Here is a 16,013-nt window from a genome sequence, read left to right as displayed (position 1 = left end):
CAAAGAACAGAGCGCGTACAATACATTCATAGAGCGTGGATGATCTCACTTGTTGTTATTTAGGAACGTTCTATAGTTGGTACTATAATTCAGTTCTGGCGAGTTGAAGGATCTGATAAGGGTCTTCCAGATCACGGGCAAGGTTAGTCCTTGGTTCCTGTTAAGGTTTTGTGTACAGCGGGCAACTGTTGTGGCCTCCTTAAAAATTCGGGAGCGGAAGTCCTCCTCCATGTAAGGAATTGTGCTTCCTTCAACATGTTGAAGGAAGCACAATATGAAGAAACTTCCATACTGTGGGTTTAGGGTCTGTTTGAGTTAAGATTTTACTTTCAAAATCCTCCATAAAGAGATCAGCACAAGATGGAGAGAGGGGGCTACCCATTGCAAGGCCAGTCAATTGCTGATATATGGTTTTATTCCATAAGAAAAAGTTTGATGTTAAACATGATGGAACAGAGAAGTAATGTCTTGTGGCAGCAAACTTCCTAAAATGTTGATCACTTCCTCCACAGGGATGTTAGTGAATAGAGATGTAACATCCAGGCTGGCGAGTAAATCCGTATTGGAGATAGAGATGTTATTCGGTTTCTCAACGAAATGTTGCGAATTTCGTATATAAGTGTCCGAATTATGGATGCGAGGTTTGAGGAGGCCTGCCAGGTGTTTAGATAACAGATAAGTTGGTGAATTGATTACATCCACAATCGGGCGTAGTGGTATTTCATTTTTGTGTACCTTAGGAGCGCCATATAGTCTTGGTGTTAGTGGATGCATGGATTTCAATCTTCGTTTTAAGTCTATAGACCAGTTCTCCATATGACGTATTAAATCGTTAGTATTATTGTGGTTCTTTAGTGTTGGGTCTGTGACTAGGACACGGTAGGTTGATGTATCCGACAATAAGCTGTTAATCTTATCTTCGTAATCACTGGTGTTTAAAATCACTGTTGAATTTCCCTTATCTGCTTTCAATATGATGTCTTTTTTTTTTCTTCAAACTGTACAATGTTCTTTTTTCCAGAGTAGTGATGTTTTTGTTAGGAGTTCTGGAAGATGAGAGGATGATACTACTTTTTAATCTAATATCATTAGCTATAGGTTCCGGTAACGACGAGACTGCCTTTTCTATATTATAAATGATATCCACTTTAGGGACATTATGAGGTGTTATCGCAAAATTGAACCCTTTTTTAAGTATATTGATCTCTGGTTTTGTTAATACATGATCCGATAAATTAAAAATAACTTTGTTGTCTGGTAGAGAAGGTTTCGACTTAAAATGTTTTGTATAAAGATCGTTATATTTTTTGATTTGGTTTCGTTTGCTTGTTATAAAGGCTTTTATCATAGCTAGAAGGCTTTATCATAGCTAGTAGTGACCATTCTATCCAAATGCGACCATATATCTTGATCTAAAGTACTAGAAATATCGTCATAAATCTGATAACAGTCTAAATCTATTTGGCTTAAAAGAAATCTGGTATGCTGTATCCTTTCACGTAGAAGTGCCAAAGATGTTTTAAAATAAATGTTTCGCTCGTCTTGAATGGAATTGTTCTTTTAAAAAGAAGAATTCCATTCAAGAAGAATTCCATTTCATAATCCTCTTTATGGAGGATTATGAAAATAAAATCTTAACTCAAACAGACCCTAAACCCACAGTATGGTGGAGATACGTGGATGATATCTTTATCGTTTGGAACCACACAAAAAAGGACCTGTTCGACTTTCTTAAGAAAATCAACTCTCTACATCACACAATCAAATTCATTCTAGAACTTGAAGAAGATAACCAATTATCATTTCTGACACTTTAATTAAGAAGCTTCCGAATGGTGGTATCAACCTCTCAGTTTACCGCAAACCTACCAATACAGGACATTATTTACATTTCACTTCCTCACACCACATTTCTCAGAAACTTAGTATCGTACACATGTTGAAGAACCGTGCCTCTCTCCTTACAACAGATCAACAAGATCTCCAGGAAGAACTATCCCTGATGTCCACCAACCTTACCATGAATGGATTTCCTCGAAGACTAGTCCACAAGATACTTTTCTCTGAACCCCGACAAAGACAACAAGATGATGTACGTTATATTTCTACCATCGTCATTCCATACTTAGGGATGGTTTCCAATAAGATTGCTAGACTCCTTAGACCACATAAAATAAGAGTGGCCTTTAAACCCACAGAAATGATTAGACAATTCTTAAGATCTCCAAAAGATAGCCATCCTTTCTCCAAATATGCTGGAGTTTATAACATACCATGCTCGTGCGGCTTGAATTACATTGGCCAAACTTCAAGGAGCCTTGAAATTAGGCAAAAAGAACATATAGGTGACGTCAATAATAACAGAGAAGAAAAATCGGGGTTAGCGTTTCATCTCAAGAACGAACCGTACCATAGAGTGGGATAGAAGCACAATTCCTTACATGGAGGAGGACTTCCGCTCCTGAATTTTTAAGGAGGCCACAACAGTTGCCCGCTGTACACAAAACCTTAACAGGAACCAAGGACTAACCTTGCCCGTGATCTGGAAGACCCTTATCAGATCCTTCAACTCGCCAGAACTGAATTATAGTACCAACTATAGAACGTTCCTAAATAACAACAAGTGAGATCATCCACGCTCTATGAATGTATTGTACGCGCTCTGTTCTTTGTTTAATATAATTGGAATCGGTTGATTTTAGTTTGTAACAGTTTTTTACTTTTTAGTGCCTTACATCAGTTATGTACCCTGAAGATGCCAACAGACTTAGTTGGTGAAACTAGTTGGTATAACTTAGTTGTTTATTATATACACTTGATCAATATAATCCCAACAAAAGTTTTTCCAGAGCTTTTTGGTCAAGAAAATTAAACGTTTTTTAACAGGGTTTTCCTGTACTATTTTCATAGAATAATGAAAATAGCAAGAAGAAAAAAAAGATTGTAGAAGACAAGGAACAAGATTAATGAAGACTGCAAAACAGGAAAGGAGAACAGGATAGAAGAAATAATATGTAAATAAGTTGAACATAAATTACAAACATGAGGAATCGACAAGGTATATCAAACAACTGCTGCACACATCTGCAATCCCAAAATAAAAAGTGATGCAGAATGAGACAACAAAGGAAAATTACTTACTGCTAACCAAGAGATAGCAGAGAGATGGAAGGAATATGTTGAAGATGCAAATGGAAGAAAATATCGAACCAAAATATGAAGTTGAAAAGGAAACTCGCAGACCAGAGATACTGGATGAAGAAATTACCTAACTGGTGAACAGATCAAATACTACCTGCCAAATTAAAGTCTGGGAGATGTAATAACACAAGAAGTCATGGAGGACAGGAAGTATATGATTTCTATGAACGTTTGATGGTAATAATATCCAAGAAAGGGAATGCTACAGACAAAAAAAATTATCAAACATTAAGTTTGGGCAATCATGCCTCAAAGATTATACTAAATATAGTGAAGCACAGAATAAAATAAAAAATTAAATGTTATTTTGATAATCACTTTGCAGTCCAGAATAGTAAAGGAATTAGAGAAGCAATACTACCCTTAAAAATAATACTAAACTGAAGAACAGCAATAAATAACTGACTTCATTGCATTTATAGATTTCTAAAAGGCATTCGATAATCTACAGTGTAACAAGCTTTTTCAAATAATGAAGGAAAATGGAATCGACTGGAGAGAGAGAGAGAGATAGAAGATTAATTAAAGAGCTTATATGCCAGCCAAAAAATAAAGATATGAATACAGGAAAATGAAGCAACTGCAGAAGTAAAGAAAGGTGTAAATAAGGTTTACACCTTTCTTTACAACATTATCATTCATGCTTTTCAACCTGTATATAGAGAATACAATGAAATTAATAAAAGAAGGAATGAAGGAGGTAACTGCAGATACATATAATATGCTTTGCTGAGTGTATAAACTGTAGTAAATGAGAATGAACAGGATTTAAAACTGATATTACCTAGGATGGATGATGTTTTATCAGATTATGGTCTTAAGATAAATGCAGCAAAAACTAGGATAATGGTGACAAAAATTCCACACTAATAAATTTTTTTACATGAGTTTTCCTCTGGTGTTATAATTCTTTTCAATATGCTACCTCGTGGTATTTCATTATTGAAACAAATGAAGAAATTTTACAATCCCTGAATATAAAACCAATTAACTACTATATAAATAGTTAATTGGTTTTATATTCTTGACATCTTTAATTTATAGAATAACTAAGTGAAAAAACTTTCAACTAATATATATAAATAAATATAAACAAAGGTGGTTAGAATATCTAAATCGAATAGACTTGGACTGCAAAAATATTATACGGATATGAAAAGATTTAAAGGAAGAATTGGAAAACCAAGAAAGCGATGTCATAAGACTGAACCAAAAATCCATGACAGGAAGCAGATAAGTAAAGACATACATAAAAAAGTATTTGCTTAGAGCAAAGTATACATTTGGTGGGGAAACTTTAAAGGAAGTAGAGGAAATGAGAGATCTGGGAGTGGTGGTGGTGGACAAGGACCTGAAATTCAGGTGTCACATTACACAAATTGTGAAGATGTCAAATCGGATAATGGCAATGATGCGGAGGACCATGGCATGCAGAAATAAAGAGGTTATGATGTCATTGTATAAGGCCTTGATCAGGCCTCATATGGATTATTGTGCACAGATCTGGTTGCTGGGTTTTCATGGTGATGAGGATATGTTCGAAAGGGTCCAGAAAAGATTCACAGAAGTTATCAGTGGTCTTTGGAATGTGGAGTATGAGGACAGATTGTTGAGAATGTAAACTGCAAAGCCTCGTGAATAGGAGTAAGAGGGGCATATGATTGTGACATATAAGCTAGTCTGGAGTTGTTATCAGGTAGAAATGGAAGGGGGGGGAGTAGAACAAGAGGCCATTGCTGAAAACTGTATAAAGAGGTGTGGGCAGAGGAGACAGTGGTAGGTTCTTTGCATGGAGAGTGGAATGCATTGCCCGAGTGTGTTGTGAACATAGACACATTGAATCATTTTAAGGCACAGTTGGATGAGCATTGTGTGCAATAGCGTGTACCTCCCATGATGGATCTTTGACTTCATGGAGGTTGAATGTTAATAATAATAAGATATGTGAAAGGTTATTGAATGAACAGAAGAAATGTTATCTTTCCAAATATTTGTTTTTATATTTTTTGCAAGCTAGTTCAATCATGGAAACAAATATCCTACTAAATGTGTATATAACTCTGCTACTACCATTATTCATGATATTACTTGATGTTTACTTACTACTTAAATGAAAATAAAAGAATTTTTTGAAGTTGCAAATACAGAATCAAGAAATCACTTGGTTTTGTTATTGTTTAAATAAATTTAATTGATTCAAATATTTAATCCATGAAAAGTATTCAAAATAATCCAATATTTAATATCCAGACATATCACAGATTATTTAGTCTGCTACATTATTGATTCGGCATAACAAATTCACTGACTTATGTATCAGTGTCACTAGTTATTTCATATAAAACAACAAAAACAGCAGCCAGGGTAAAAGCACCCATTATAGGAAGACATTAAAAATCTATTTTATTACACTTACTTTTTTATGTTACAATTATAAAACAAACTTCAATAAATGTCATCTGCATAATTTTTAAATAAATTTTTTTTTCATATTCCAAAATTAAAGTTTTCATAACAATATACTTTTCTCTACTAGAACTAGGGAAGAATATCTTGCTGCCCAAACAAAGATTAAAAAACATTAACAATAACAATTCATTATACATCAAGTACTGTATTTCTTATGGAAAACTTAGTTTTGCTTTTAAGCTGCAAATTGTCTGTCGCAGGTTGATGATTATGCTGTCGAACTTCATCTAATGTTCTTTTACACTGTACAAGTGCTTCTTGTAGGTTCTGAATGATGATAGTTTGATGTTCTACCTAAATATGAATTAAAATAGTAATAAAGTGCAGTTCTATCTATTCCTGTAAAATCTGTTATGATTTCCAATTCACACCAACCACACAAATTTGTGTTATAAACAAATCATACCAAATTTTCACAATACAGAAATAATTAAATCATAATTTATAAATTTTTGTGGGTAAATAACAGGAAAAAAAAGGAGAGAATAAGCAATTACAGAACCAAATGTTCAAAACACAGGCCCAAGGTTACATAAATGACTAGACTTGCAGAAATTAAAATTTTTTTATACCATGCCTTCTCACCATTACTACCTATAAGGCTTTTCAGATACTCCAAACTTACAACAGATATTAATGTGTTGGCAAAACTAATTAGGATCTACATCCAGAAGTGTGTAGACAGTACCTTGATCCCATATAGAGAAAACAGCATGGCTTTATTAAAGGTAGGTTTTGCTTTAGCAATTTTGCTTGTATTTTATAACAGGATGACTGAAGCCACTCTATTAATAAAAGGAATGGATACACCCCAATACCTGTTGTTGCTCTTATTTAACAGATGCAATAGAAAGTAGAGGAATGATGGTTGCCAATTTAGCAGAGCAATGACCTTTGAAGTACCTGTAGAATAGGTACAGTGCTGAGAGTGTAAAATAGAAGTTGAAGGGAATCTGTAACAGAGCATCTACGAGCCTAATTGCTCTCCTCTGAACAGAATCAGGGATTTGTAGGGAAGTTTTAGGTGTACCACCCCTGGCATGTGAGTAGTATTCTAAGCATAGGTGGATTTGGGATTTGTATATAGTTAAGAGTTGATTGGGTGTGAAATAGCATCTTGAACAAAAGAGAATACCTAGTTTTTTGGATGCTGAGGAAGCTATGTTTGATATGATATGATCAGGGTCGCGCCGTGCGGTTGTGCTCTGCACAAGGGCGCTTAAAGATGAGGGGTGCCATTTCACCCCACAGCAAATAATAAAAAATATATATATAAATTTTCTTAATCTTGAATTATATCGTACTATATAAATTACACAATTACAAATTATAGTTAATGCAATAAAAATGTAATTTAAAATCAGTCAAATTATTATGAATTCTTAATAATCTAACAATATTTTTAACTTAATACATCACCAGTTTAGTGAAAATTATTAGTTTAAGACAGACCGTGAATTCATTCTTATGCTGTGCTTTGCCCCTTGTGGATGTGTGATTGTGACTGAAACAGTGACATTGTTCTGCAAATTTGGAAGGTAAGAAACTATAACATAATTGATTTTTTTTTTTTTTTTTTCAACAGTAAGCATTTGATGAGACTTTAAAATAAAAAGGACAGTAAAATTTACCAGCCAAAATAAATTTTGATTTTAATTAAACCTCTAGTTTGCACAAAAAACATAAAATTTAAAAAAAAAAAAAATTGTAAATACTGTTATTTTTGTTGCCACTTAAAAATAATATCAAGGAAATTTACAAGGCTCTTTTTTTTAATATTACAGAAGATGAAACTAAAGATATCGATTCTAGAGCTCAGGCAGACAACTTAATTTCAAAGATTTATTCGTTTAAATTTATTTGCTATGTTCATGTTGGTACGAAATCTTAAGTCTCGTAAATGCTGCAAGCAAAATAATGCAGAATCTGACATTTGATATAGGAAAAATTACAGAAAATCTTGATTATGTTATAAAAGAATTAAGTACTCGCCGAACAGACCAATATTTTGAAAATATTATTAGAACTGCAAAATAAGTAGCAAATGATCTTAATATTGATCCTATTTTTCAAGACATTCGCAAAATAACAAAAACAAAAATATTCAGTTACAAAGTACCAGATGAGACAACGCATGATCCTAAACAATATTTTAAAATAAATTTTTTCTTTGAGATTTTAGGCACAACAATAACTTCAGTCACGGAAAGATTCACACTCTAAAAACAACATAGCGAGGACTTTAAAGCCATAAGAGACATTAGCAAATTAAAAGATTGGAGCGATGAAGATTTGATGAAACATTGTAAAGATTTGCACTTAAAACTGAGAGACAACCAAGATTCTGACCATCGTGATATTAATGGTATGACTTTATTTGAGGAATTAAAAACATTGCAGTGTTTTATTAAAAAAGAGTCGGCTCCTCAGGATGCTTTCAATTATATATACGAAAATAAATTAATGTTTCCGAATTAACACGTTTCCGAATACTACGATTGCAATGCGTATTTATTTAACATTACCAATATCCGTAGCATCAGGAGAAAGAAGTTTTTCAAAATTGAAACTAATAAAAAAAATTATTTGCTGTCAACAATGTCTGGATAGCCTAATGGATTTATCAATTATATCAATTGAAAATAATATTATGGATTCATTACACATTAAAGATATTATTAAAAATTTTGTGGTGGCTAAAGCAAGATGGATAAATATGTAAAATAAATCTACATTTATCCTAATTGTTATATAGTTAAACGCATATCTCCAAATTATCTTTGTTATGTAATAATATTTCTTTTTATATTAAAATAAAAGATATATATATATTCTGTTGTATTAATATATTAATGAATTTAAAAATTTTAATAATAAAACATTTTACTATTAAAAATTCCTTATGACTGAATTTTAGTGATTACAATGTCCTACTATTGTTAAATAAAATTTATTTTTATGTATACGTATAAACTGTTTTGTACTTTTATCAAAGTAAAATTTTTCATGGAAACTTATTTTATGGGGTGCTGAAAGCATTTTGCACAAGGGCACTGGATATGACATATATGTTTATGCCAGGAGAGACTGGAGATAAACATTAGTCCAAGGAGAAAGATCTGATCTTATCTGATGATTTGTATATTACTGAGGGTAAGGTTAGGTGAGATGAGATGAGATTTCTTTTTCTAGTGAAAAGGCAAGACTGTGTGTTGCCTTTTCTCTCTTTCATTGAATATAACAAGATTGTCACCTTCCCCATTGAAATATAGTATGTAAATCAATGTTTAAAGATTCTAACAGTGGTAAATGACCTTGTAGTCTGGGATGTCAGAGTACTAACATGGTTTGTCAAATGAGTAGGATGAATGGAGAGCACTATAATTTGCAAAGTTGTGGAAAGGATTAGTGGTGATTGAGAGTAGGTCATTTATGTATAGGAGAAAGAGAGTAGATGAGAGGACAGACCTTTGAGACAGTGCAGCATTGGTGGTGATGTTCAAAGAGAGGAAGCCATCTATCGCAACTCGCAGAGAACAATCCAGTTGTGCAAGTCTTTCACAACATGCAATCACCAAGCATTGCCATCCAGAAACAAAGATGACGGTTAACCATTTTTTCCAGGACTCTGCACAGACAACTAGTCAGAGCTATTGTATTGTAATTTGTTGGGTTTTATTTGATCCGTGCCTGGATTTATAAAGGCGATAATGATCACCTTTTGCCTGGACTCCAGAAATTAGTGTTTAGAGAAAATTCCAGAATTTTGTACAGGCAGCTAGCCAGAACTATTAGAAAGTTCCAACAAATAGTAATTTTTGGAACTAATTGACCCTTTCCTGGACTGGAAAGGCAGTAATCATCTCCTTTTGCTAAGAACCTGAAAATTCATGTTCACAAAAAAATTCAGTTAAAGAGGCAGAGTGTTTGATTCATAGAAAACGGTGTTAGATATTGAATAATCTCATAATGGGTGTCACCTGGTCCTATGGTAGTTGGATGACATCGAGACAAGGAACAATTTTCAGTTCTTGTTTCACAAACAGCCTGCTTTAAGGTTCGTGGAACCTTAAAGTAAACAGAATTTGATGTTTTTTCTACTTTGTTTTTCAAAGCCATAAACTTTGAGATGGGGTTAGTATGAAAATATTGCTGATGTCTTGACAAAAATTCTCTCTCCTAGAGTATAAGCAACTGTTTTTAGGTCAACAACTGCGCACAATTGTGTTCTAGGAATGAAAGTAGGTGATTGGTATAACTATTCTTCATTTTCTAGATTTTATCCCAGATCTCTTTAGTGGTGATTGATCTAGTTATAGCAAATATATATTGAATCCAGGAGCCGTTTTGATTTTGACAATAAATGTATCAATGTTCAGGCTCAAGCATACGTGAAAGCAGTCAGATTTGTTGGAATAGAAGATGATTTTCAGCTTTGTTCTGAGCTATCCAGGCTGATGTGCATACAGCATTCCACCCAAAGTTTAGGGATAGGTGGAAATAATTCGATGTTTCAGGATTTGCAGTTAGGCAGTTTCTATTATAAGCAGTGTAACCTGGTTCACTGCATCACTGATAGGAGATAAGCTGATTCTCACAGAATCAAAAGCCAGAGAAGGTGAACTAATCAGACTGCTCTGTTTTCCATTGTGATATCTGTGATAGAGTACATGGTTAATGCAAAAGATTGGATATCATGGGGAAAGTGATTACTCCCAATATATGTTTTTATAAATTTTCTGCTTAAACAGTGGGAAGAGAGATGGACAGATTGTTAAGTCAATGGTAGTGAATGTTCAGGTAGGTATATGTAAGGAAGTATCACTTCCTGTGTTTAAGGAGGAGAGATTACTATTGTCGAGCATATGCTTTATAATCTTCTTCCTGATAGGTGCACTATCCCATAGAATCCTGTGGCCATTTAAATCCCCTGTTAGGAGTACAGTACAGTGGCTGGCAACTGAAATACGAGGTCATCAATGTCAGGCAGGAAAATCTAAATGCACTGAATGGGTGGTACACAAATGCAGCAGATTGCAGTAAAAGATACTAATGAGAAGATGACACTGCTATGTTAGAACTGATAGGAACTTATTTGATGGAATTGGGTATAATGTCCAAATTTTTTTTTATTTTATTTCTTTTTATTTTTAAGAAAACATTGACTGACTCAACTAATGTTTTATTAAGTCTGCTGCTCACTCTACAAATTTTGACTCTTGTTTTAAGACTTTTTTTTCTTGAAAAACATATTTATATTTCAATCTAGAGTTCACTTCTGGAAGCTGCTTCACATTTTTCTTTTCCATACAAAATTTATTTTTATCCTGCTGAAAATTATATGGTGATCACTCAAAAAATTTCATCGACTGATATTCTATAACACCCTCTCAAATGTTAATAAACCTCTATCATACACTCAAAAGTAAATGGTGATCACTTCCACTTTCAAAATCCCCTGTATATTGTGTCCTGAATCAGCATAAAGATGTTGTCAACAATAACTTAATCAAAGATTGTGTTTATAGTCTCCACATGAATTTATGCACATCACCATGCTGGAATATGGTGTCGCTAATGACTAGTCCATGGCCTAAACATACTCCCTGCAAGTACATACTATTATTATTAGTTTTGTACTTTAATTCTTTTCCAAAATATTTCTACATGCCTAATATTACTTTTCACTTTGATCTTTAGATTTTCAGCAAGAAACAGCTTTTCCTTTATATCAATCAGCTGCCACTTTTAATGACTCAAAAAACTTTTCACTTCTTTCTCAATAGGTGATCTGTGGGATCATTATATAAATACGTCTCATTGTCCAATTACTTTGAAATTACATGTATAATTGAGGGTTTACGGAAAAGTCACCCCCTGTAGATAATGAGTAGATTACAAAAATGTAAATACAGCCAACTCTCAATAACTCGAATTTTTAATGAAGTCCCAGCCCTTTAGTGGAGATTCAATGTTAAACTCTCTCGATTACTTGAACCGAACTTCTGATAACTAACTTTTCCGAACAAATTTTTAAAATTACATTCATGTGTAAATTGTCACGTGGCTTTTAAACTAATTTCTCCCCTTTTGTATGTCTTCAGGGGTCTCTTTCTATTGTGAAAGTATTAACTGGAAATGTTAATCCTTTCACAATGGAAAGAATACATACTCGACCACGAGGGCGATAGTCACGTGGTTAGTGACGGACATGGGGGGAGAGAACAGTGGACAGTGCGCGTTTGCTGTTTTCAGCACCTCATTATCGGCAGTGCATCGCGTTAACAAGCTGAGCATTGCAGGCAGTGCATCGCGTTAACAAGCTGAGCATTGCAGGCAGTGCAATATCTACATATTATTTTTGCATCTTGATGACAACCACATTTACGTGTTTTCGAAGAGAACTGTAGATGAACAACATGGAATCTGGGTTTGTGAAAAACGTTCCACCTGTAAAGAGCATGTTTGGACATAGGGTTTGGAAGGCCCAGTTGTGAAAGTTGTAACTAAACATAACCATGCAGCTCAAGCTGCAAGGTCAGAAGCTTTGCAATTGATTGGTCAAATACGGCAACATGCAACAACCACGAATGAACGGCCACAGCAAATTGTTGCATCAGTAATTGCAGAGGCTCGTGCCAATGTCACGGCATTACTTCCTAAAAAGAATTCACTTAAACGAACTATTCGTCATGTTCAATGCAACAATGGTACTCCTGCTGTACCAAGCAATCTCCAGGACCTAGTAATTCCACAAAATTATCATCGATGGCAATGTACAACAGTTTTTGATGTATGATTCTCAGGACGAACTGCTCCTGGGTCGCATTCTTATTTTTTCCACTAGTAACAATCTTCAGTTATTAGCACGTAGCTAGGAGTGGTTTTCTGAAGCTACTTTTAGCACAGTACCCATGCATTTCCAGCAGCTTTATACAATTCATGTGATTCAATTCAATGCAGTTATTCCAGTGATCTATACGTTTCTGCCAAACAAAACTCATGTCACATACGTCAAGTTGCTTCAAGAAGTTAAAAATCTCCAACCGGGTCTCCAACCACAGCGACTTATGACAAATTTCGAACAAAGTCCCATGCAAGCCTTCCAACAATAATTTCCTAGTATTGTAAATACCGGTTGTTTTTTTCATCTTTCCCAAAGCGTTTGGCGAAAGGTACAGAATGAAGGTTTAAAACCCCGATACGAACGAGAGCATGAATTTGCTCGTTGGATTCGAATGATTCCGGCATTGAGATTTATTCCTCCTGCTAACGTTATTCAAGCATTTGAAGACTTAGTTGAAGCTGATGACTTCCTCATTGCAGCTATGGTGATTGCAAACTACTTTGAAGATACATATATTGGAAGAAGACAACGGAGAGGCCGCAATTACCCATTTTTGCCATCGAATTGTGGAATGTTTATGCACGAACACTGATCAGCAACGTATCAACAACGGCGTGGAGGGGGCGGCACAGGGGATTTCAGGAAACTTGTGCTACTTTATTCCCAAATATTTACCGATTCATTGATTTTTTAAAGAAACAACAAGGGCTGCACAATTTCGAAATTACACAACTAACTGCAGGTAATTCAGGCAATCAAAGAAACAAGAAGTATGCTGCAATTTCTGTTAGAATCAAAACAGTAGTCCGAGATTTTAAAAATCGTAATGTAATTGATTACCTTAGAGGCACTGCATACAACTTCGACTTTTAAACAAGAATAAAGTGCATTTATTCTATTAAAACAAAATAAATTGGAATTATTAAAAAATTAGGTGTATTATTTACATTTTTGTAGTTCACTCATTATCTACAGGGGGTGAAATGTGCTGGGAGAGAAACGCTGGGGATGACTTTTCTGGATCCCATAATTGAGATTGCCTGCCATTCAGGAAAGTTTATGTTTGGTGTTAAATACCACAGCTATTCCTTCCTTTCCTTGATTACTACTGTCCAAATATAGAATCTTATAATTATTATTTATTATTATTATTACTAGACTTCAAGGAAGTCAAGGATTCATCAAGGGAGGCTAAACATCATCCACACAAGCTCCCATAGCTCCTCTTAAACTCATTTACAATGCATGCACTTGATGCTTCAACAGGCAAACTGTTCCACTCACTCGTTCACAGTTCTATGAAAGAAAAATGCGCCTCTTACCCCTTTCTTAACTGCACACAAACTCAATTTCCATGGATGCACCCTAGTCCTCTCTCCACATTCCAAATAATGAAAAATTTTATCAACCGATATTCTATAACACCCTCTCAAATGTTAATAAATTTCTATCACATATCACTCCCTCTTTCTACTGTGTCTACTAGTGTCTGTAGTCCAGATATTCTCAATCTACATCCCATTATCCCCATATCATCTTTGTAGCTCTTCTTTGCAACCTTTCTACATTTTCTAACCCCTTTGGAATCCAGGAGATCAAATCTGAGCACAGTAGTCCAGGTGCAATTATATGCTGCATAACATTTTTCCATATTCTGCATATCTGAAATAATTTGAAAGGTGAGAAACATGAAATAAGAGCACATATGAATGTATGAGTTGCTGAAAGAAGCAAAAATGAAGAATGAGAAAGTAAAGATGGTGAGTCTACTGCCTTGGTATGAAAGAACAGAACAGAATAGAAAAGCCATGAATGAATGCTAATGAGAAGATTGTGCAGGAGGAATGGTGCACAGTTTATAAATGTATGGAGTGAATTTGATGAATGAAGGTATATGTCTGATGATCTGCATTTGAATGGTTTTGGGGTTAGATGTCTGGACAGAGAAATTCAAAAACTAAAGATATTAGAGAGGTGTAAACAAGTAGAAAGTAATTTATTACTGAGCAATTTACTCAGTGCCAATGGTAATAAAGTGACAAAAGCAGAAGAAATAGTTGAGCTGCTAAGCAATCACTAAGCAATTATTATTTCTGGGAAAACTCCCATGTTACTCCTCTTAAAAAAAAAAAAAATCAGCTAACGCCTTTTTATTCCCCGTATACGGGGAGTAGGCGAGGCCATTTGATTGTTACTCCTCTTAAAAACTATTATTTTTATGGCTATTTTTCATGCTTTCATTTAGGAGTGCCCCTTTTTTAATGTCATTGGCTTTTTACTCAAGAATTCTTAGAGCATTGCAGATGTATTTTAGAGACAAATATATGTAGCATAATAGAAGAAAATTCGCACATACCTTTTCTTGGATGTTGTTGCCTGTCTTCTTTCTGCGATGTGCATACTTCTGCTGTTATGGTGTTAAAAGGGATGTGGGGGTTAGGCAATGTGGGAGAATTAATTTGAAAATTAATTTTTTTTTTTATATAATATACAAGGTGGTTCAAAATTCCACGTACAAACTTTGAGGGGAGTAGAGAACATCAAAATCAAGCATATTCACATAGGAAAGCATGACCGAAAATGCCACCCGAAAGTGATAGGTGGCGCTGTTCAGCAGCGATCCAGGTAAGCAATTGGGACTTCCTCATTCAAGCTTTCGATGTCGTACGAAGAACATGCGTTGTTTTACGAACACTGAGATGGCAGACATGCATCTTGTTTAAGGGTTAGCTGATGGTAATGGACGAGCCACTGTACAAATGTATCGTGAAAGGTACCCAAACAGGTGTGTACTGCATCACCAAATGTTTGTGCATTTGCATCAGAATTTGTGTGACTATGGATCATTCAGGGATCGCAGGCATGATAGTGGGCGGTCACGATTGAAGCAAAATCCCGCCATGGAAGAGGAAGTGTTGCATGCGATGGACAATAATCCAGAGACAAGCACACGTGCTACTGCCTCTGCTATAGGAGTATCACAATCCAGTGTAATGCATGTTTTGCACTATGAGTCCTTACATCCATTTCATCTGCAACAGGTCCAGTTACTGATGGCCGAAGATTATCCTTGACATGTGGAATTTACGCAGTGGTTTCTGCAGAAAAGTGCTGCAGACCCAGATTTTCCAACTTGTGTTTTGTTTACAGATGAAGCTTCATTTACCCATGAAGGGGGGAGGGGTCTTCAATCATCACAATACTCATGTGTGGGTCCATGAGAACCCACACATGAGATCACATGCTGCACAATAATGCTTCGCCATTAATGTATAGGCAGGTATCGTCACTGACTGCTTAGTCGGCTCATACTTGTTACCACTGACTGCTTAGTCGACCCATACCTGTTACTATGACTGGACTCCCAGAAATATCACCTTTCTGGAAGAAGTTCAGAACTTCTTTCAGAAAGAATTTACTGGACAATGTTCCAATGGCTGTGTGCTTCGGCAGATGTGCTTCCACTTCCAACATGATGGGGCTCCAGCCCATTTTG

General features: G+C 35.0%; 1 protein-coding gene across 1 annotated transcript in view; it reads right to left on the bottom strand.

Annotated features, from left to right (window-relative positions):
- Nucleotides 1-5,366: 5,366 nt before the first annotated feature.
- Nucleotides 5,367-16,013, bottom strand: part of LOC150096868 (uncharacterized) — a 340,159-nt gene continuing 329,512 nt past the window's right edge. Inside the window, exon 15 of the mRNA XM_090408300.1 lies at nucleotides 5,367-5,964. Within this exon, the coding sequence (XP_090264426.1) occupies nucleotides 5,800-5,964 (165 nt within the window). The 3' untranslated portion in view covers nucleotides 5,367-5,799. The remainder of the gene's footprint in view (nucleotides 5,965-16,013) is intronic.

The sequence above is a fragment of the Typopeltis vanoorti genome, chromosome 18, assembly GCF_054136105.1.
Source record: "Typopeltis vanoorti isolate ZY-2024b chromosome 18, IOZ_Tvanoo_1.0, whole genome shotgun sequence".
Lineage (NCBI taxonomy): Eukaryota > Metazoa > Arthropoda > Arachnida > Uropygi > Thelyphonidae > Typopeltis > Typopeltis vanoorti.
The sequence above is the reverse complement of the archived record's forward strand: the minus strand, read 5'-3'. Positions and strand labels throughout refer to the sequence as shown.